The sequence below is a fragment of the Dromiciops gliroides genome, chromosome 5, assembly GCF_019393635.1.
Source record: "Dromiciops gliroides isolate mDroGli1 chromosome 5, mDroGli1.pri, whole genome shotgun sequence".
In the NCBI taxonomy this organism is placed as follows: domain Eukaryota; kingdom Metazoa; phylum Chordata; class Mammalia; order Microbiotheria; family Microbiotheriidae; genus Dromiciops; species Dromiciops gliroides.
The window spans coordinates 157413506-157438353 of NC_057865.1; the positions used below are offsets into that span (position 1 = coordinate 157413506).

At 34.1% G+C, this 24848-nt stretch overlaps 1 protein-coding gene across 1 annotated transcript in view; it reads right to left on the minus strand.

The window, feature by feature from the left end:
- SEMA3E (semaphorin 3E) overlaps positions 1–24848 on the minus strand; it is a 360049-nt gene that overhangs the window by 45682 nt on the left and 289519 nt on the right. Inside the window, exons 6-11 of the mRNA XM_043968536.1 lie at positions 17836–17955; positions 14756–14898; positions 9166–9280; positions 8628–8697; positions 5258–5402; positions 1834–2056 (exon numbers count right to left, since the gene is read on the minus strand). Coding sequence (XP_043824471.1) covers positions 1834–2056; positions 5258–5402; positions 8628–8697; positions 9166–9280; positions 14756–14898; positions 17836–17955 — 816 coding nt within the window. The remainder of the gene's footprint in view (positions 1–1833; positions 2057–5257; positions 5403–8627; positions 8698–9165; positions 9281–14755; positions 14899–17835; positions 17956–24848) is intronic.

The following is a 24848-nucleotide window of genomic DNA, read 5'->3' on the forward strand; positions in this document are numbered from 1 at the left end:
CAGTGATTAAAGATATAGCAGGGAAGATTCTAACTCTTATAAAGAGCATCTGCTGTGGTAATTATTTTACCATAAAGCTGGAGAGAGGAGTAACACATAACACTTCATCAAGATGTAAAAATGTGTGTATCCGTTATCATATTCACTGGACACTCGATGTATTCCTTTTTTTTTTAGTGAGGCAATTGGGGTTAAGTGACTTGCCCAGGGTCACACAGCTAGTAAGTGTTAAGTGTCTGAGGCCACATTTTAACTCAGGTACTCTTGACTCCAGGGCCAGTGCTTGATGTATTCCTTAATCCATGTCATTCTCAATTTGAACATGTTTTAATTTTTTCTGAAAATTATAGTGTGTCACGTAAAAAATCCTAGCCTATTAGAATTAGCTAAAGAAATTCTTATCTTAGTTTACACTTGATATAGATATGAAGACTTTTCTTCATTTTTATTTATATAAAGATATATGTATGAATTCTGGAAGAAATGAAGTAATTTTGTACCATATCAAATAAATATATTTATAACAGGAATTTTAAATGCATGTCACTCTTGTTGGAGAGAAGGGAAAATCAAGGTTTATAAATCTGTCTCTAAGAGTTTTAATTCAGTTCTACAAACTAATAACCTAGTCCAAGTGTCTTCAAATCACATCGTGGGTGATAAGAGAGGAGCAGCGGGTCATGTGCATTCATGGGCGAGGGAAATGTCATGGGGCTTTGCTAGAGCCGGCTCATTTGCAGGGTGAGTATTTATACCTCATAATTTGGCAATGCTACAAATTAGCGCTTGATTTATTGTTTGCTGATTGTCTAGACTTAAGAAGGTTATGGAAGAATGTTAATAATTTAGATTAAATTTAAAAGTGTGTCATGCAGACACTTTTTTCTTCTGGAGATCTGGTAGTTAAATGTTTCCCTGAGTGCCTGACCACAGTTTTTTATTTTCTATGAGAAAATAATTTAATTCAGTAAACCTTCATTAAGAAACTACTCCATGAAAGGTACTTCATTAGGTGAGGGGAAAACAAATAACAGCTATTTAATATCTCCCATTTCTGCCCTGGTTCTGGAATCCTTCTCTCCTTCTCTGGAATCACGGACATTGATTTGGAAAATCCTGGACAGCATGTGACAAGAGTGGTTCTAGGGGCTCACTCTCCTCTGTCAAAAGTCTTAGTGCTCTTAGATTCAAGCCAATTTCTTTCCCTTAATGGGATTTGTTAAAGCTTCTAAAAACTCACTACCTAGCCAAAGCCCTCAGTCATCTTGTGGGATCTGGCAGAAGATGCCATATTCCTGATTCTGAAACCACATTCCAATTTCTGGCTGAAATGTTACTTGGAACTGACATTGTTCATCTAGGTCTGAGAGGTACCCCCTTCCTCCCCACCACACAATCCTCTGCCCTATTGCAGTGAACTTCTTCCTCCCCTCCCTTTCCATTCATTGAGGCAGGTATGGTAGTACAGGAGATATCCTATTAGGTTAGGAAAACCTGACTTCAAATTTCAGAAAGTTCCTGGCTGTGTGACTGTGGGTAAGTCATTTGACCTCTAGCAGCTCTAGTTTCCTTTACTATAAAATGAGGATAATAATTGCACCTTTCTCCCAGGATTGTTGTGAGATTCAAATGAAATAATAAAGTGCTTAGCAGAGTGCCTGGAACATATTAAGCATTATATAAATGTTGGCTATTATTATTCTGCAGTGATAGGGAATAGATGAAATGATTGTGCAAAAGGAGTGTTGGGAATGTCCCCTCTCATATCACTTTAGCTATTAAATTATCTTTAAAATGACAGTTCAAAGGCCTACATTGAATTCAGTTCTTTACCTGTGCCAATAAATAAGACATCATATTGTCCATCTTCAGCTTCAACTCGATCAACTGCTATCTGTTTCAGATTATATTTTCCATCTGTTTTTACCAGGATTGGCCTCTTATGAACAGGTTTCACAGGCTGATGCATTAGTGGGTGACTTCTTGCAAACCTGATAGCATCATCGGGATAATCCTTGGTGGTGCCATATTTTCCCCCATTCACCTTGCTGGCACACTATGGAAATATAGAGTTTAGAGTTAGGGCTTTTGTTCATTTGTTTGTTTGGGTGGGTGGGGTGGGTGGGGTTGGATTGCTTTTGTTTTGCCATGTGTGAGATTCTTGTACCTTTCCATTAATCCTATGTGGGACCAATTCAGGGTGTGGTTTATGTTCAATCACTATAACATGCATTTTAGAGAGAAAAATAAATAATGATACTCTTCAGCAAAAGTGAGATCAGTTTTTGGAGTTGGTGATCATAACCTGTATTGTTTAGAATAAGCCAAGCCCATAACTAGAGATGTACATAAAACAGTATAAGTTTCAGAAAATGTAAATACAGTTTTTCATAACTGGACAGAGGTTTTTGCATTTTGTTGTTTTTGTTTTTATTTTTGTGTATTTTTTTTATTGGAAGACACTATACTAAATAAAACTTTCTCACATTAGGCTAAATTTAAAAACTTTTTATAAAGTAAATTTACTTGTAAATGTACATAACCCAGTCGTTAATTCTAAGACTTTGGCCCCCCCACCCCCAATAGCTAAGAATCACATCATTATGACAATTGTTATAGTAGAGAACATGGAAATAAGAATTCCTCCTCACAGACACCTCTTCAATTGTAGTGTAATAACCATCATTGTGATGACTGCCATTATATTATACATAATCAAATTTTAGAGCTGAAAGGGACAACATTATTTAAAATCCAACATGGTTAAATGTCTAATAAGAAAGAATCTATTTAATTGCTAGAATTTTTTTTTCAAAATGCCATTTATTTTTGTTGTTGTTTTAAATAAGCCAAATAAAATGAGAAAACCAGAAACATTTGGTACTAATCTTGTTCTTAATTCACTAACTCTAAGATTCAGTAGGAAAATTAAGCCTGTTTTTAAATGAATTGTGAAGCAGCACCCATGAATTATTGGATAGAATTCTCAATAGCATTAAGTTTCATTCTAATTTCTACCTTGTCATTAAGTGCCCCTGTGTTTTGCCCATTTCCTTCTAGGACCAGCAGCTTGATAAATTTCTCTTGATGATTTTTTCTAATTGTAAAGACATGAGCCTGCTGATTACAACAATCTTGTAAGTAGCTCTATTTTGTAAATGGGATATTTTTCAATGACTTGTTAAGAAATCAGGTAATGCTACTTAATTGAGCATGAATTTTTCACTTTAGCATATTTTTATGATTTATAATTGAAACCACTTATGTCTATATTGGAAGCATTTCAGGAACCAGTCACTTCCTCAAAATCTCCTTTAAGACCATGTGGTTTCAGGAAGCATTTCTAGCAAACCCACAGGAGTAGGTTCCTTTAGTTTAAACTATAATTTCAATCAATAGAGTGAAACAAAATACACTTTATGTCTTACTGGAAATAATAATTTTAAGCTAGTAGGAGACAGTGATTGAAATAGTAAAGTCTTACACTTGTTAAGAAGAGGTAATGTTTGTTTCCACTTTTGGTTTTGGCTCTGCAAAAATGGTCTCTCCTTGGACTTCCAAATAATTGTGTAATCAACAGAGTGATGGAATTTCACCAGGCCCTCATAAAAGAGTGGAGTTTGAATTGTATGACAAGTTAAATGTTTGCTTTCCATGGACCACATAACACGTACAATGATCCTGCATTTTTCCAACCTAGTTGCCCTCAAGACACATGATACAAAACACAACCATTTGTAGACTCTTGGTCCAATTAAAACCATAAAAGTTGGAATGGACAGGCAAAAATAAGTTCTCAGTAGCACCAATTCAGAAACAGTGGAGCTTCCTTTCCTTGTAGAAATGCTTTTTCACTTCTGTAGGGATTAGAACACTAGAACATTTAGCAGAATTGGCTTTGAATCACGGTTCTGCCATACAACATAAATGACCTTAGGCAAGTCTCTACCTCTTGATGCTTTAGTTTCCTCATTGGTAAATGAGGACTAAGATCCCTTCCACCTAAAAATCCTGTAAGACTATAACATGAGACCATAGTTCTCTTGAGGAGACTCAGAGAAAGCTTATTTAAATTTTGCTTGACCAATTGATAATGTAAGCTGTTGGGTAGGAAGGTATATGAAATTTTTAAAAGGTAGCTATTACATTTCAGTTTTTCTTGAAACTTCTCAAACATAGATTTATTTGAGACTAGTTAGCTAAAACTTTAATGGTAAATTAAAAATAGAGAGAGGGATTTCATCAGTATGGTTAATTTCTTTGCCTTAAAAAAATATTTCACTCTTACTGATTATCACATTTTGTGGTTAAAAGAAAAAAAATCACCTGATAGCCAATTACCAGATGATGAGAACTATGAAGTATTTCCATTAAGCTAAAATCACTGTATTTTACTGTAATATATTTTTCACATAACCCAATTCTGAAAAAAAATATACATATCCCCCAAGTTTCCAGGATATGTGTCAACTACTGAGCATAGGACATTCTTCATCTTTTCTTCTGTAATTGTATTCTTTTGTAATGCATCTTCACCATTGAGCACATATATCAGGAGCTTAATAAATCCTCGTGTACTGATTTCATTATGAGATGCATTCTTTGAGAGTTGGGACTGTGTTGTATTTCCTTAATGTATTGCCAGTACATTTCTTGGCACATAATAAACAATTAATAAATACATGTGTATTTGCCTTTATTAAGTGCCTACTTTGTGTCAAGTACTTTGTATCAGGAGAAAAAAACAAAACAACAATAATAGTTCCTACCCGCAAGCATATATACTATTAGGAAGGCAGCATCTGCATATATATATATGGGATTATAGACCTACAAGGAAAGGGACTTCAGAGGCTTTCTATTCCAACACCCTAATTTCATAAATGAGAAAAAATGAGGCCAAGGAATGTTAGATAATTCTTCCAAGAGGTTGCAGATATTGTGTCAAAGGTAGGATTTGGACTTTAGTTTTTGACTCCTGTCTTTGCTTTGCATGAGATATATAAGCGTGTAGGGCGAATAAATACAAAATAAGTATAAAGTGATTATCGTATGGGGGGATAAATTGAGATGATGAGGAGAGGTCTTATATAAAAGAAAGGACCATGGCTCTTTATTTTTAACAGATGACATTTAGGATATTGTTCTGGATAATTATATGAATAATCATACAAAGAAATATTTATTTTAAGAATATATATATATATATATTTAAAATTAATAAATATTTTTTCCAAAGTTAAATTCTTAAACTTACAGAACCAGGTCTGGGATAGGGCACTTTTCCTTCATACACTGACCAATGGTATTCAGGTCCTTCCTTATGTGCATATGGTCCATTAAAAGCAGCACGGATACTTGCCATATGATAGACACATATAGCATACCCACGGAATATATTACTAGAGAAAAACAAAAAGAAAAGGCTAGATAAATAACTCTTTTGGAAAAAAAATTCAAGAGGCTAGATAGTCAAACTTGTTATTCTGGTAGAACTAAATATAAGGTATTATCAAAGGAAATGAGTAATCATTCAATTTGTAAGGATCTCTTCAAATTCCTTGAGTTCCCATGTTTCCTGTTTCTTAGGTCAGATATAAAGCAGCAAAGTGAAATATCAAAGTAAAATAATTCTTCAAGTCCTAAGCAAATTTTTTTTTTCTTAATGTAGCTATTTTAATTGAAAATTATTTTAATTGGCTTGAATTTGCTGGATTATTGCATTTCTTCACTTTACATGATTCTTAAATTGCTATTTGTTTGACTTCTTACCTATACAGTCATGATCCAAATTATTGAATGTCATGCACATACACAGGGGAAAAAAATGTTTGTTTGTTTTTTTATTAAAAAGGTTTTAAGAATGTTAAAATATCTCTTGACAGAGGCAGGAACATCAAGGCTGTCAAGAAACTGTGAGTACAAATCATTTTCAATTGGTTAACATTAAAGCTTTGCTTAGGATTCTTTGAGTATAAAGTTCAAACTCTGATAATAACAGAAAACTCATATATTCCATTTTGATCAATTTGCAAAGCATTTATTAAGCAGCTGTTATGAGCAAGGTACTGTGCTAGAAACTAGGGAGATAAAGACAAAACAACAACAACAACAAAACAAAAAAACAAACAAACCCTATCCTCAAAAAGCTTACTTTCTACTGATAAAGTGAAATGATAAAGTTAGCTCTACTTTTTTGTTGTATCAATTCATTAATTCATTTTTTTTGCAGGGCAATGAGGGTTAAGTGACTTGCCCAGGGTCACACAGGTAGTAAGTGTCAAGTATCTGAGGCTGGATTTGAACTCAGGTCCTCCTGAATCTAGGGCTGGTGCTTTATACCCTGCACCACCTAGCTGCCCCAAATTCACTCATTCTTTTTTGTTTTGTTTTGTTTTGTGTGTGGTTTTTTTTTTTTGGTTTTTTTTTGGTGAGGCAATTGGGGTTAAGTGACTTGCCTAGGGTCACACAGCTAATAATTGTTAAGTGTCTGAGGCCGGATTTGAACTCAGGTCCTCCTGAATCTAGGGCCAGTACTCTATCCACTGCACCACCTAACTGCCCTTCACTCATTCTTTAAGGAAAATAAAATATTAGACTGACTTCAAATTAATCATAAAGTCAGCTAGCAACTAATCATCTGAAAATAATTCAAAATGTAAATTTTACAGTAGTAAATATAACACACCAAAATTGTTTCAGAAAAAAGAATGGTGGAGAGAAAAAGTTATTAGTGCAACAGAATTTGGACATACAGTATGTCGTGTAATATTTTGTTTATATAACAAACTTTATAAGAGAAGTCTCCGAAGTTATTGATTGTGTATGCTTAAAAGAATCTTAAAAATGTATTTGGTAAACTCCGTATTTATATGGATAAGAAATCTAAAGCAAATGGAAAAGTAACTTGCCTAAAGTCCCTCAGCTAATAACAGGAAAGAACCAGGATTAACACCTATGTCTTTTCACTTCAAAGTTGGTGCTTCTTCCCATGAATATCCATCAAAATGTTCTCTTCTTTACCTGAGGGCACTAAAATGTCCTCAATGATCCTGGATATTGGAGGGACAACTAATTTTGCTTCAATGCTCATGGCTCTCCAAACCCTTGTTTTCTCCATCACTGCCTCCCTCTATGTCCTTCTCTGAGGTCATGTGGTTCCAACTCTACTATGGCCACCCTTAAGCTCATTGTTTGGTGGCAAGGCCCCCGGGAATTATATTTTCATGGCTTCTTCATATGCATTATACTTCTGGTTCTCTCATCACTAGCTGAGCTGTCTTTCTCTCCAATTCCTTTTTTAAAAGCCAAGTCAAGGGTTATAGCTCAGGTCTTAATTGCATTTGCATTAGCAATTCAGTGGCCTAGTGAACCACTAAACCCACTACTGGTCTGGGACTAGTAAAATTCATCAAAGGTGATTTTAACTCAGTGATAGCCAGGACATGAGGAGTTCACACCTTACCAGAGAGATGCCAAAATAAAAGTCTATCCTAGTTAACAAAGGGTTAACTTGGAAAAGGAGTAAACTGGTAACAAGAAAATTTCATCTCTGTTAAGGAAACAAAAGTGAATTTCCAGAGGTCCTTACCATTATCTTCTTGGACACACCCTCTTGCTTCTACTGATTTTATTATTTATTAGATTTTATATATACATGGAAGAAAAAGTCAGAATTACTTGTTCTAGGTCCCAAATGGAACATTTCTCCAACTGGCTTCTCTCTATATATACCAGTTAAAGGTAGTACCCCCAGGCGATATATGGTACTTGGAATTTTGCAGGAATAAATAGAAAGCACAGTCACTACCTTGAAAGTACTAAATGTTCATATGCAGATGAAACATGCACTCAAGAAATCTAGGGAATTATTATAAGGCAAGTTAGAAAGAACTACAAGGTAAGAAAATGTAAACTGTTTATACAGTTATCTAAAGACAAAAGAAAAGGGGGTAATAACAAGGTGTAAACAAGCTCATAATGGAATGTAGTCCATTTGATCAGGCATCCTAGGGGTGATGATTGTTCAAAAGATCCATGAGTTTGTAGAAAGGTCCATGAGTTTGTGCAAAAGATTAAGAGAAAGCAATTCTAGGAAGAGGGTATAAAAGATAAAACTACCCACTCAAAAGGAGCATATAAATATTGGAAACCAGAAAGTTACTGAATTACCTAAAGTCAATAAGAAAGAAGGTGTTGGGGAATGATTAGATATGAGGTTGGAATGAGGGGCAGGAAGGGCTTGAATGTTAGACTAGAGAATATGTGATATGACAGGCAGAACAGTCTTAAACAAGAGGTAATACACTGACAATTATGTTCAAGGGTCATTATTCTGAAGTTTGCATGAAATTGTGAACTGAGTGGGAAGAACATGGAAGCTTAGGAAGCAGTCAGAGCAGTAGATAATATTGGGATTGCGACTTTGAAAGCAGAAAAATAACTCTGGTTTTGTGTGTGTGTGTGTGTGTGTACACATATAGCTGTGGAGGAAGAACAAGCAAGACTTAGTGATTGCTAGGATGTGGGAGATAAAAAGTTCATTCAAAATAGAAGTGTTGGTGATAAGAAGGCTCATGAAAACTTGGACACATTTCTTGTTTCCATTGATTTTATCAAATACTCACCTTGTTGTATTAAAGAGTCCAAATATCACTGGATTCTTACTATCCCTTGTATGCAGCAAAAAAATATCCTCTACAAGATTAAAATAGAATGAATTTATTTCTGAGTGCCAATAATAATTATGTTTTCAATATTTTATATTATTCCATGTTATGCTATGTTCTTGATATAAGATAGTTTACAGGCATTTTTTAAATTTTATTTTGTCTTTGAAAATGATGCAACCTTATGCAAATAATACCAGATTAAAAATATAATTAGTCTGATATTTTATAGCTTGTCTATATGAAAAACCACATTGCAAGGAATCAGAAATACTGGCCCCAGGCTAATTACATGGACCAATTTTTTGGTCCCATGCCCAAATTACTCACATAGCCTAGGTACAGCTAGATTAGAGTAACTAGATAATTCTTCTAAAATAGGTATATATCAAATATCACACAGAACAAATTATCCTTATAGGTAAGTGCTGAATAGTGGGCATAAAACTGTCACAAATATCATATAGTATCTTTTAATTCCACCTATGATACTTACCTAATTCATCAAAGTGAGTATCAATTCCATTCATTCCAGGCACTGAGCAAACCAATCTTGCCTTAAGGAAAGTGCTCCATTTATTGACTAAAATTCTCTGCCCTCCCATGTCATTCTGTTTTTTTTTTTAAAGAAAAGAAATGTTTATTAGCCCTTAATAATGTGTCTAAAATGGGAAATTATAACAACCATATTTCCATATGATCATAATTTTTAATGTGCAAAATTGATCATATATAGAAAAAAAACATACTGGAATTGTGCTAGAGATTGCCCAAATCTCCTCTAAGACTTGGTGCAGACAATGTCATCCAATGAGGTTTATGGACTGTTATTTGTAGTAAATCTTAGCAAATATTGACCATTAAGCAATTACCAATATCAATCACTAGTGGAATTTCTTCATTGCTAATTATTGTAATCTGCTCACCTAAGATATTTAATAATAATATCTACTCTATTATTTTAAGGATATATTTGCTTTACTTTTATCTTTAAACGTCATATTATTTTGGGCAAAGTATTAGAATGATAAAAACACAAATGAATACATATGTAAAACTAGTTTACTTAGGTGATAAAGTATCCAGGTCCTTCCCCCATTCCAACCCCTATCTCTAAGCTTTTCCTAGAAAATTCAATTTGTGAACATAATAATTTGCATATTTTATATTAATATATGTGTTTTTGTGTATATACATATACTTATCAGACATGTGATTTCTTCAATATTCATTACTGGCTATAGTGCAATACATATATGATAATGATCCCTATAGTTGATGGAACATTTTTACATTTTTAAAATACTTGATACACATTGTCTCATTTGGTCTTCCCAATTATCCTCCATGGTTGGTTCTACAGATATTATTATCTCTATTTTATAGAGGGAGAAATCAAAGTTCATAGTGTTTAAGAAACTTGGTCAAAGTCACATATATAATAAATGTAAGAACAATTGATCTCATCCCTGGTGTCTTCTGTCTCGAAGGCCAGCATATATTCTGCAATTCAGTCATTCGTGTCTGACTCTTCATGACCCTATGGACCATAGCACAATAACACTGTCCATGTTATTTTCTTGGCAAAGATACTGGAGTGGGTTGCCATTTCCTTCTCCATTGGTTTAAGGCAGGCTGAGGTTAAGTGCTTTCCTCAGGGTCACACAGCTAGTGAATGTCTGTAGCTGGATTTGAACTCAGGTCTTCCTGACTCCAGACCCAGCACTCTACCCACTTAACCACCTAGGTAACTCCTAGTATTTATTCTACTACCAAACATTGCCACTCCATGATGTAAGACTAGAGAAGTATCTTCTATAACTAAGAAGAATGTATTTTTCCGATTCATTGTTCAAATCATATGTAAATAAATGAAGGAACTAAGTTATGGGCTTTGATTTATTTTCTACATGTAAAATGATAAACACCCACCACTACAGTTTGAGCTCCTTGACTGAAGGATAACCAAAACACCTTACTCTAAATTTAATTTTTTGGATGCAACCAAGTAGGCAAATAGGCACTTGAATATGCAATCACTAGAAACTACTGTTTGAGAGAGCTGCAACACAATAAGGTATTATTTATATCTAGACATAACAATACTAGTAAATGAGGGAGACTCACTTAAGTTACTCATCATTTATGACATTTATAAAACAGATTGACAAGCATATAAGATAACATTATTTTATTTGTCTTGAATGACTCCAATTAAAGAGACTGACAAGAAATTTGACCTTGCACTATCAGAACAACTTTAGCTAAACTAAGGCATAAATAAAAATAAATAGTTATTATTATCAGGTAATCAGTCTGATAAAATTTTCCTATAAAAAATGTCTATCTGGTCCTGACCTTCACCAATAAAGTTGCTGAGGGGGAAGTGATAGGAACCTTGGGAGGAAGCAACAAGTTGACCTTTGAATTTCTGACAGAATAATTGAGAGGAAAATATGTCCATAATATGACGGCCATTCTAAATGTAGGAAGAATATAATTAAAGGGTCCATGGGAAGTTAGGAAAAGTCACAAATTAGGCAGGGAAATTTGGTATAGAAATTATAGGAGGTTGTTAAGAATGAAATTTGGTAAAAAAAAATAATTAAATTTGATAAAGTCCTTATAAGGAGGAAAAGGAGAAGCTGTCCTATCAAAACTGATGTGGATGCACAAGGAATTCATCAACCAACTTAGAATTAATCAAAAGACAAGTACAGAAGATGAAAGAAAAAGTAAGTAAACAAGGATAAACAGAAAAACATGCCATGATCATATAAAAATAGAGTCAGAACCTATTTAAGTCTATTAGAATAAGCTGAGGTTGATGATGAAAGGTTTTTTTCTCTTTTATTTATTAGTTATTTTTTAGCAAAGGGGAGGATCACAGAAGCTCTAGGGAGTTATTTAGAGTAAAAGGCATAATCACAATGAAAACCAGAGAAAAAGTAGGACTGTCCAACACCTTATTTTGCCTCTATTTTCTGTGATTGAAAATGGTCTTTGGATATAAAAAGACAGAACCAAAAACAGATATTAAGGAGTTGAAGCCAAAGATAAGTACAGGTATAGTAAGAGAGCACATAGTTCTACTTGTAACCAATGAACACCATTTCAGAGGGAAGAATCAATGTATACAATCATGAAACCACTACTAGTGATGTTTGAATGATTACAGAAAGTAGGATAGGTGCTACCAGACAGGAGACAGGCAAAAATTTTACAGATAACTAGCCAACTAGGTGGCTATAAAGATAGGTTATCTATATATCTAGATCTATAGTGTGTCTATGCCTGTATGTATGTATGTATGTATGAAAGGAAAAAAATAAAGTTTGTAAAGTATGTCAGTTTGGTCAACTTCTATTCCCAAAAACATTCTAGCATACATTATTGAAAGGTTGCTTAGTATATATTTAGAAATTTTAAAAATGGTGCTCTTTGAGAACAGGTAGTAATTAAGTTATATAATTTCCTTTTTTAAACAGGGTTACCAGAGTGCTCAAACAATGAATGTTATAATATAGTAACCCAGCTTTTTACACAGTTTATCATATAGAAAAGATAGAGTGTTATAGGTTAGATTATATAATATTTTGGCAAATTTAGGACAGGTTGAATGCCTGGGCCCAAAGAGGAATCATTGTTTAAAATCTAATTATTCATTGTTTTTTCTTTCCTGTTTAATTGGTTTTTTTACTTTTTTTACATGAATGTATTTTCTCTCCCTCCCACTCCCTCTGTGAATAAGAAGAAAATTCCCATAACAAATATGCATAATCCATAAATCAAATTCTATTAGCCATGTCAAAAAATCTAGTCTCATTATGCATGTTATGTCCCAATAACTCCCTAGAGGGGCATAATTAATGTTTTAATGTTGAGTTTGAAGGAGGTTTCCAGTTGTTGTTGATCATACATTTGCTCATGTCTGAATCTTCGTGACCCTGTGGAATAAAGCATGCTAGGGTCTTCTATCCTCTAATATCTCCTAAAATCTATTCAAGTTCATGATCATTGCCTATTTGGCACTATCTATCCAACTCATCCTCTGCTATCCCCTTCTTTTGCTTTCAATATTTTCCACCATCAGGGTCTTTTCCAATGAGTCCTGTCCTCTCATGATGTGGCCAAATATTTAAGCTTGATCACTGCCATTCATGGTGGAAGGGCTTGCATAGTTCAATGAAACTATGAGGTATGTCATACAGGGTTACCCAACATGGACAGAGAGTTGCAACAAAAGTTAATCCACTGTAAAAGAAAATGGCAAATCATTCCAGTGTCTTTGACAAGAAAACTCCATGGTTTCCAGTTAGGTCCCCAAGAAATCTGTGTTAGGTCTTTTACTGTTTAGCATTTTTATTAATGACTTAGATAAAGGCATTGATGGCATGCTTATCAGATTCACAAGTGACAGCATTAGAAAGATTAGTTAAAACACTGGATAACAAAATCAGGATCCTAGGAGATCACAATGGGCCTAGTGTCAGGCAGAAGCAAATAAGATGGAATAAATGAAAAGGCTAAGTGTCATAGATTAAGAGTTGGAAGAGATCCAAAGTTTTTCTTGTCGTTGTTATTGTTGTTGTGGTGGTGGTGGTTCAAGTCATTTTACACGAGGAAACTGAAGTACATATTGGTGGTAACTTGACCAGGACTGGATTAACTATACACAGAAAAGGTCTTTGGCAGTGGCAATGCAATTTGCTAATATAAAGAGATCAGTTCTCAATAAATATATTGAAAATATAGAATTTCACTTGCTTGGTAAAAATCATGGAGTGGACTACTTCCAAAAATGGTGATAGATAAAAAATTAATAAGCAGATGACTATATGCAAACTTTACTATCATTATGAAATCTTTAGAAGAATAATGAAACATTCACTGAGTGTTATCATTTGTGAAAGCATGAGAAGGGAAATTAGGCTTTTTGCAAATAATATTCTTTAGTAGCTTCCATCTTTATTCTCACAAATTTACTAAAAAGTTAAGAAAATGTGTATTTTCTTATAGGTATACTGATACTTCATTTTGAAAAGTTCCAAATGACCTCTCTTAAACTGCATAGATTTCTGAATACCCATAGTAATACTGATTCAAACTAAACTATGGATTATAAATGATATGAAAATAACCAACAGAAAAGAAAACCAACATTCTCATGAACTAGTTGTTGGGATGGGGATATCAGCTTCTTCTAAAGTATTATGCCAATGGCACCTTCTGTATGTAACTCTTGTTTCTTCAAGATCATATCAGTAGATCACTTGCTCTGATAGCAAGTTTGTCTTATTTCAAAGAGGAAATATTTGGGATCTGAACCTAGTGAATGAGTGTGTGTGTGTGTGTGTGTGTGTGTGTGTGTGTGTGTGTGTGTGAGGACCTATCTTGGAAAGTTTGGAGAAGATTATCAATGGATATTTGGCCCCAAAGTGATGACAGTCTCCAGAAAATAGGAGAAGAGCAATGTGATACAGGGGTAATGCAGAACTGAGAATCAAATTAAATCTCAGCTCTGAAGGTTACTACCTGTGTGTCAATACACTGCCCCTCATCTTCCTCATCTGTAAAATAAGGAAGTTGAACTGAAAGACCTTAAGTCTCTACTTGCTCTGGTTCTGTGATACTATGATCATTTTAAGCTCTAAATTAATGTTGCTAAAAAAACTATCTAATAAGGTGTATTAGAGGATGTATCCACCAGAATTAAAGAGTGGCTTTTTTGATTTATTGATAGACTCAGAATGAATCCAAAAAAATGGCCATAAGTTTTCATTTATAAAAATTGAATTCAGACAAACTTTTTAATGTGTATTAATCGTATAAAATATCCTCAGTTTACTGATGTGTATTTTTAATTAGAAAGACACAAAATAGTAATTATTCCCCTTAATAAATTATCTTACCTTATATTAAATAAAATATCAAACTAATAAAGAAATACCAAGTTAGTGCTTAGTCTCGCCAGTCAAACAAAAGTACTTTTAAAGATGATACAATATTCTATTTTAATAAGTTTTTTTAAAAAATAAATATTAGGGCAACCATGTTTAAAATATTATAAATAATAGAAATCTTACCGCACATACTCTTCCCACTCTTGTATAAATTGTGTGTGCATTGTTTTCTGACTCCAGTGCCTTTTCAGTAAAGAAGAAATATACTTTGTTGTCATCCCGGTCTTCATTGTCAGGAATCATGTAAGAACCTACAAACTTAGGTTCTTTAGAAAAGTAAAAAAGATTGATTTCATTAAATCTTTAAAAATTTGTTTTGAAATCTCCTTTTCCAATAAATAAAAAAATGAATGCTAATGATAAGTAGATTCATCATTTCATTGAGAAAGAAAGTGTTCTGAGTGTGTAATTTTTTACATTCCTTTTAAATATCTATGAAGAGAACTCTAATTCCCTGAAACATTAAGGAAGAAATAAAAGATCTCTAGTTGAGTAAGTGGGGATGTGGTCAAGAATACATGATCAAGAAATAGGAATATGCACCAAAGATGGGAATAATAAAAAAACACTGGCCATGGAACAACATGTAGTATTCGTCTTTCTATTTAATAGGATACTACAGGATAGAATAAATTGACTTTAATGCAGTGAATACATTTTTAGCTACAGTGCAACATCACTTTCCCTTAGATATTCACAATATTTTCCCAGTGGAACACATGAAGGAATAGTTTTGTTTTTAAGTGAAAATAATGTATAATATCCTGAGGCTTTTATTATCTACATATTTTTGTGAGTTTTTTTTTCTTTAGATGGTGTTTTTGATGGATGTTATAATTGAAACTTGTAATAACAGTAAGCCTTAAAAATGTGGTAAACTATTATGGAAACAATCTCTGGAAAGTGACTTTCTCTAGTAAACATAAAATATAATTTCATGTGATAATATATAAAGATATTAATGATTTATATTTAAATATCATATCTAAAATTGTTAAAGATCCTTCCTAGAAAATGTTATTCCTTTCTAAAATATAATGTGACTTCATAAAATGTTAACTACCTGATGCAAATATACAGCCAATTGAATAGAGGAAAAAGACATTGATGGGTAAATGTGGACAACTCATTAAGTAGCTGTATTTGTGTATGTGTGTTTATCATTTCAATTTAGTGCTTTTGTGTCTTTTTTTTTTTTTAGTTAGGCAATTGGGGTTAAGTGACTTGCCCAGGGTCACACAGCTAGTAAGTGTTAAGTGTCTGAGGCCAGATTTGAACTCAGGTACTCCTGACTCCAGGGCCAGTGCTCTATCCACTGCACCACCTAGCTGCCCCTGTGCCCTTTTAATATAGCTTCAGAATATGCACTTGCAAGACAACAAACTTGCTATAGTATCTGTAACAACATATGTGAAAAAGTCAACATATGTAGATATAGGATACATGTCAACGTATGATATAAAAATGGATAGAATCTATGTATATATATATGTGAGTGTGTATTAATATATATGTATATATTTAAATTTATTTAACTATTTTAAAGAATCAAACATATGCATATACACATATATACATATATAATGCATGGCATAATATATAATATTATATAAGTGGATAAAATGGATAGAGCCATCTGTGTGTATGTGTGTGTGCGTGTGTGTGTGTGTGTGTGTGTGTGTGTGTGTGTGTGTGTGTGTGTGTGTGAAGAATACAGAGCCTGGACTTCCAGTAGGCAGGGCATATTCAAAAGTTCACGCTTTTTCATCCTGGCAAGCAGTGTGGTGCCATCCTGGACCTGGTAGTGGCACATATTTTGCTGTTTCTGGCAACTGCTGTTCTAATGAGGAACTGTAGACTGACTGGGGTTGGTGAGTTTAACCCTAAATTCTTTTGAACTAGCTTAATTGGGAACACTCTGGGATTGCATAGGCTAAGCTTAGAGTTAAGACTATCTGTATTTCTACTTCCTTATTTCTTTAATTTGTTTAATTAATCCCCAAGTAATAAAACCTGATCCTTTATGAACTAAAGCTCAGAGGCTCCTTTTCTTATTGGCCTGGGAGGAATATATAAAAAGGAAAGTTCAAAGGGGAGATTAAAACTAAAAGAGTCCCTCATATTTCTGGGACCCCAATATTAAGGCAAGTCACCCAAATAATGCTCCATGTATCAAATTTTGTCCCTCACATACATGTGTATATACACACATAATATATATACACATACATATGTGTATACATGTATGTATATGTATGTATAGTATGCATACACGTATCTATACATACGTGTGCATACATATGTATTATGTGTAAGCTTCATTAGTTTCAGTCATGTCTGACTCTTCATCACCCCATTTAGGACTTTCTTCACAAAGATACTATAGTGGTTTGCCTTTTCCTTCTCCCTCTTGTTTTATAGATGAGGAAATTGAGCTAAAGTGTGAATGGCTCAGGGTCACATTGCTAACTGTGTGAGGTTAGAATTGACTTCAGGCCCTGTACTTTATCCACTGTGCTATCTACCTGTGTGTGTATACGTATGTGTATGTATATATACATACATATATACATACATGTACATAATTGCTGCTATTTTATAGATAGAGAGAGATAGAGATTGAGCTAGATATATAATACTACAGATAGAGATGTGAAAATGAATATAGATCTGGATACATATGGACCTTGCATGAAATAGATTTAGGCTTGCTGTAAACAAAAATTTCCTATTAACTAGAACTTTCCCAAAGTGGAATAGGCTGTTGTTATGGGAAATACAAACCACTGGACTGTATAGCTCAATCACAGGTTAGAAGAATATCTGATTGAAGGGCTTATTTTCTGAGGTCTCTTCTTGTTTTGAGATTTTGAGATCTTGGGATATTCAGAAAGTGCTAGAAAATATGACAGTACATTGAGAATTTGAAGTGCTATGCTAATATAATCAACTTGTATCAAAAATCCTATTTATGAGCTCTGTACTTAAACTAGGTGTCTTCCTTTTTTAAAATTTATTTAAAAAATTTTTTGCAGGGCAATGATTACCCCAGGGTCACACACCTAGTAAGTGTCAATTGTCTGAACCCAGATTTAAACTCAGGTCCTCCTGAATCCAGGGCCAGTGCTTTATCCACTGAACCACCTAGCTGCCCCTAGGTATCTTCCTTTTTAACCCCAACAGAGTTTTCTCTTCAACTGTACCTTTCAGCAGGCGTTCATCATCATGTTCAGTCCGAATATGAGCCATACGGCCCAGACTGCGAAAGACAGCAGCATCTCTTCCCCAGTAGTCACTATAGAGTCCAGAAAACAGCTCACTACCTACATAAATAGAAAAGGTAAAGAAAAGCCAATACATTTCCATTACTTAGGAGAGAGTGCTCTGGATATTTAGAAAATAATTCACCTATACCTTAATTCTTCTTGTATATATAGGTATATACAGAAGATATTATATATATGTATATATAGATCATACACATACATAGTGTATTTTTGTATATATTTACATGAAAAAGCCAAGAGTGTGCCTATATATGTGTCTATCAATCAATCAATCTGTATATATATATAAATATATATGGGAGGGAGAGAGAGAGAGAGAGAGAGAGAGAGAGAGAGAGAGAGAGAGAGAGAGAGAATAGTTTAACAGATAGATGATAGGTAAATAGGTACATAGATAGATAGATACTTTAAAAAGAGTTCTTCATGATATACTAGCCTTTCTTTTGAAATCTTTTGAGGTTAAGGATATGTAACTACCTTTTGTGTTCCTAAATACATGTGTATATACACATATAAATATGAATATATATAATACTAATTATTATTGACAGCAATAGTATTGCATGATTTTTATCCTTTTCAATAAGATTTATATAGCAATTGCCCTGAGGCAAGGTTTTATTATGTTTAGTATTGTCATTGTTCTTATCATCATTATTATAACTATTTTGCTCTTAGTGATTATGGTAAAGAGCTATTCATACTCTTATTCATATTCATACTCTCTCTTTTGTTGTCTTTTAAGGTTAAGGAAATCAAATAACATTTTTTGGTCTTGGATAATTGTCCTACAGGGGGTTTATAGGTACCTTGGTCTCATTTGTTCTTTTGTCTGAGATAATTCTAATAAAAAGTGAAATAATAAAACTTATAGAAAATATGTGAAGTTTCATTGTTTTTTGTTGTTGTTGCTGCTGTTGTTATTTTAACTATGTAAAGATATAAGTAAAGATAAGAAAGGGTTTTCTGAACCTGGAAAGACTTACGAGAACTGATGAACAGTGAAGTGAACAGAACCAGGAGAACATTGTACACACTAACAGCAATGTTTTTCAATGAAGAATTGCCATTCTCAGAAATACAATGATCCAAGACAATTCCAAAGGACCAGTGATCAAGCATACTATCTACCTCAAGAGAAAGAACATAGAATGAAGCATGCTATTTTTCACTTTCTTTTTTACTTTTATTTGAGTCTTCTTATACAAAACTATTAATTTGGAAATGTATTATGTAACTACACATGTATTATATTGTTGTTTGTCCTTCATTCTCAAAGAAGACCATGACATCAGGGTAATACCATGATTTGCACTGAATTGCATTCAAGTGAGGAAAGGCTATGCTAGGTCACCAAACTCACTCTTTCCTCCAGAGCCATCTGGATCACATGGCAAGATATATATCAGTATTACTGGAGATGGCCCCAGATATTTAAGGGAATTGGGACTTCCCCAGAGTCACACAGTTAGTAAGTGTCTGAGGTCAGATTTGAACTTAGATCCTCTTTACTCCAGGGCCAATGCTTTATCCACTTTGCCACCTAGCTGGTCCAATTGCACATGTAAAGCTCTATCTGATTGCATCCCTGTTCAGGAAGGGGAAGGGGAGGAAAAGGATTGAGAGAGGGATAGAATTTGCATTTCAAAACTTTAAATCAAAATGTTTATTTTTAAAAAGGGTTTTCTGTTGATATTTTTTAAATTTATTTTAATTTGATATGTCAAAATGGTTATTAAATATTTGTTTTAATTTGCTTTGCTTGTGAATGAGTAGACAATTTTTCAAATGTTTCTGTCTATTCTTTTGTGTTTTTTTTAATCCAATGTCAAATGTCCTCCTGAATTTGAGTATTATCTTTACAAATTTGCAGTCAGCACAATTCTGGATTTCAGGCTTAGTTGGGTGATACTTTCCACATTCACAATAGATTCAGATTTTGAAGGGACCTTAGAGGTCATCTAATTCAACCCCTCAGTTTATGAATAAGAAAGCTGAAGCTTAGAGTTAAGTGACTTGCTAATACCATAAATCTAATTATTGGTAAAGAAGAAATTCAAAGACTGCCTTTCAATTTTAAATGCAGTACTCTTTCCACTGAATAATAATTGCCAGCGATCTTTCCCTCAAGCATCTTCTCCCTTCCTTCCTTCCTTCCTTCCTTCCTTCCTTCCTTCCTTCCTTCCTTCCTTCCTTCCTTCCTTCCTTCTCTCTCTCTCCTCTTCCTCCCTCCCTTCCTCTCCCTCTCTCTGCTATGTTGCTATTCTTTGTTTTTCAGTCCTTCAACAAGCATTTATTAATTTTTTCCTATGTTCCAGTTACTGGGCAGAATGCCAGAAATACAAAGACAAGCAAAAACCAGTCCATCCTCCAAGGACCTCACATTCTAATGGGGGAGACAAGATACAAATATACAAAGTTGATGGATGGTCAACAAAGAAAGACAGGCAATAACAGATGAGAAGACCTTTCAGTAGGAGGTGAAATTCAAGCTGAATCTTGAAGGAAACTAATTCAAGGAGTCTAAGAGGTGCAAGAGAGGAGAAAGATTATTCTAAGCATGGGCGACAATCAGTGAAAAGGACTGGAGATAAGAATTGTATGAGAGGAAGTCATTCAGTGTGTCAAAAAGCAATTATTAAGGGCCTACTATGTGCCAGGCACTATGCTAAGTGTTATGGTTATAAAGAGGCAAAAAAGATAGTCCCTGATTTCCAGTAGCTCACAGCCTAATGGGAAAAATAGAAAACAAACAAACATGCACAAACAAGTTTTATGTAGGATAAATAGGAAATAACTAAAAGAAGGAAGGTATTAGCATTAAGTGGGGTTGGGAAAAGCTTTCTGTAGAAGATAAGATTTTATTTGAGTCTTGAAAGAAGACAGGGAAGCCAGGAATAGAGAACCAACAGAGGAACAGCAAGTAGGCAGTAAGTATTGATCACAGAATATGTAGAGATGGGCAAAATGTAAAATTCCAAAGTTAAGAATCAGTGAGGTTCTAAAGAGGTTTAAGTTTTAGGTAGCTGGTGTAAATATTTCAAGTTTACATTTTCAAAGTCCGTGGTTAATATTACTTGATTTAATTTTGGCCATCTTGCAAAATTCATCTTTTAGGACTTTTTAATAGGAAAAGCTATGTCTAATATAATTTTAAAGTGTAAAAATGCATGTTTTGTAGACCTCACATCATAGAATAAAGAATGCCTTTAATTTGTAAATACCATTTAAAAATTTTATCTAGCAATTGATTATATAGTTTGTTGACAGAACAAAACACTTAATTCCAGAAACTATGCCTTTGAAACTAAAATGTTCTTTCCAAACCACTAGATGGCAACCCTATGATATCAAATACATATCCAATTCAAGTAAGTCATTAGCATGGAAGGGAAAAATATCTGATCCTCTGACCAATATTCACTTTAATTCTTTTTTCCTTCTGTACATTAGAAAACAAAAGGGTTTATGAGAAATTCATATAACCCAGAGTATGCATTTTACATCAAAGTATCTGTACAGGTGTTAAAAACCCATTTGCCATTTAAACTATACCAAATGTGCTTCTTTAAAAAGTTAGCTTTCTCCCAGAAGGGAAAAATTCTCCTTTCACATCATATTATGAGAAACAAAAAGTTCATGTAATGGGCCATCCAGATTTAGAATAATATTAGCTAAAAAGGTGGGGAGGAGAGGAGGGAAGGGGGGAGGGGGGAGGGGATGAAAGGGAAGGGGAGGGGAGGAGAGGAGAGGAGAGAGAAAGGAGAGGGAGAGAGAGAGAAAGAGCTCACAGAGCATCACACCTACAAAATTAATGAAAATGAGACAAATTAGAAGAAAGGTACTAAAGTGGTGTTATTTAAGTGAGGGTGAATATACTCTGGTTAACTTCTTACTAATCCAAGTTCATAAATCTTTAATCAGGAGACATTAATTAGATGCAATAAGTTTATACATGTAATTTTTGTTTGCAAATTTTTTCTGTCTATTGACAGAAAAGCTTCACCATTAGAAAAATTGTGAAAAGTAATTTTAGTATTATACTAAATGGAAAAAAACCCATCCTCCCATATGTGGATGAGACATGTTCCCAAGGATTTTTGTTTTTTTTGGATAAAACACTCCAATGTGGTTCTAAGATTTAAAGGATGAAGTAAATATTTTGGTAAGCATACTAAATAAAATATTTCTCACAAAAAAAAATCAGTCTTAGTGATTGGAAATAACCAACCTGATCCTTATGGTATATATCTGATGGGTGTAGGACTGCTTTATTTCTGATGGTAGTTCTAAGTAAACCATATTAGTTTTATATTACAATATTTTCTGATAAAAGGAACGATACTATGAGACCCCTTTAATGATCACATATCACTTGGATGATATTTACTGTCACTAAGGAATCAGGGACAATAAATATAAATGTTTGTTCAGTAGAAATAACTGAAATGGGAGTTGAGTTCTGCCTCTGCCACTAAGTTGTCATATGATCTTGAGCATGATCTCAGTTTTCAAATTGAAATTGAGGATTTTGAACTAGATGATATATCATGGTTTCTTTCAATTATATAAAAATTTATATAGGAAATGTGATAGGAAAATTTAAAAATGTATGATTGGCTAGAAAATAGATACATGAACACATTATTGATAGAACTATGAATTAATATAGCTATTCCTGAAAGAAATTTCATACTCTGCCCCCAAATTCACTGAATCGTGCAGACTGTTAACCCAAAGATGTCACTGTTAGGCCTATACCTCAAAGAGATCAGAAAAAGAGGGACAGGAATTGTGTGTATAAAAATATAGCAATTTTTTTGTAGTAGCAAAGAACTGGATAATAGGGATATCCCTATGAAAATAAATGAGAATATATGAACATAATGGAATAGTATTGGTCACAATGATAAAAGGGACAATTCAGAGAAAATTTTGAAGATTTGCAAGAACTAATGTAAAGTGAAGTGAGCAGAACACTCTCTCTCTCTCTCTCTCTCTCTCTCTCTATATATATATATATATATATATATATATATAATATGTATATATGATACCCACAACATTGTAAATATAACTTTGAAAGACTTAATAACCATGATTGATGCAATTACCACAATTCCAAAGAATTGATGATGAAGGATGATGCTATGAGAGACACACCTTTTTTGAAAAATAGCTAATGTATGTGTTTGCATGATTACACATTCATTACAAAGATTTTCTTCTTTTTTCTATTTTATGAATTGGGGTATAGAGTAGAGAAAGAGAGGAAAGGTAGGGATAGGGCTGCCAATTTTTGAGAATAGAAAATAGGAGGACTGGAACACACTTTTTGAATTAATGAATGAAGTCTTAGCAAAGGGCTAACTATGTGTGAGGCGCTGTGCTAAGTGCAGGAAATACAAATAGAAAGGTAAGACACTTTCTCTTCTCAGGGATTCCACATTCTAGTGGGAGAAACAACACATATGGAAGATTTCAGGTGCAAGTCAGATGGAAAAATTCCATGGTCCTTAGGAGGCAGAAGCAAAGAATATGTAAATGTTTCTTCTTTCATGTTATTTCCACTGATATGATAAAATCATGTCATTTTCTTCTATTTAATTGTGCCAACGATTTTAGTGGGAAGAACTTTTTGAGTTTTTAAATCTAGGGCTTTAACACTTGTAGGAGCATTTGCCAGGTTGCATCTCTATAAATGCTGCTTCCCAAAAGGATAGCAATGGGGCAGCTAGGTGGTACAGTGGATAAAGCACCAGCCTTGGATTGAGGAGGACCTGAGTTCAAATCCAACCTCAGACACTTGACACTTATTAGCTGTGTGACCCTGGGCAAGTCACTTAACCCTCATTCCCACCCTCCCCCCCAAAAAAAAAAACAAATAAAAAACTACCAAAAATGATAGCAAAGGGTGCTGTGGCTAGAAACATTGCTATTCTTTTTTTTTTTTTAATAGTGAGGCAATTGAGGTTAAGTGACTTGCCCAGAGTCACACAGCTAGTAAGTGTTAAGTGTCTGAGGCCAGATTTGAACTCAGGTCCTCCTGAATCCAGGGCTGGTGCTCTATCCACTGTGCCACCTAGCTGCCCCAACATTGCTATTCTTAAGGCTCTTACATTCAGGGTCATGGGGTATCTTCATCAGAGTGTGTGAGGAAATAATGATCAAAGTAGTAATAGTTATTTGATTCGCCTCCTCTCTCTATCAGGATGCCTTGCTTTTGCTACTAGGAAGGCTTGTTTGTCCTGCATATGGTAATTGGTTGTCAGTCAGTAGGGATGGATGGCCCCATCAACAGGAGTTGTTTCTGTGGAAGATGGCTTTAAGGACTAGGTTGGTGATCTGGGGAGCACTGCTGCTTTACTCATGCCTGCACCTTACAGAACTGTTTGTGGCAATTGGTTAGCAGTTGCTGCTTGTTGGGATGAAGGTGATTTCCTTCTCCATGATGATTTCTACCTCAATATTGGATTTGGTGGCTGGGAAGGAGCCATGTCACTTTTCTTTTTAAGTCTCCTGTGTTCAGGGTCCTGGACTATCTCTATCAGAGTCTGAAGAGAGGTGACAGTCAAAAGTATTGGTAGTTGGACTTGCATGATATGATTCATCCTGTATCTCTCTCAAGGGTGCCTTGTTACTTCAGTGAGACTGAGTTGTAAATGCACATAATAAAAGAAAGGGTCAGAAGGAAAGACAGCACAGATTTTAAAGAAACATGTTGAATGTATTCAATACTTAAAGGAATCCATATAAGATAGTTTCACAGTTTTATGTGCCACCTTCTATTCTGGTGTGTTTATGGAAGTGCTCATTTTGGTTAATGTTAAAGTTTAGAATTTTTATAAATGAGAAAAAATTAGAATAAAAGTTCTCCTCCACCAAAGTCCAATGCCCACTTTAACATATAGAAAGTATATATTAAGAAC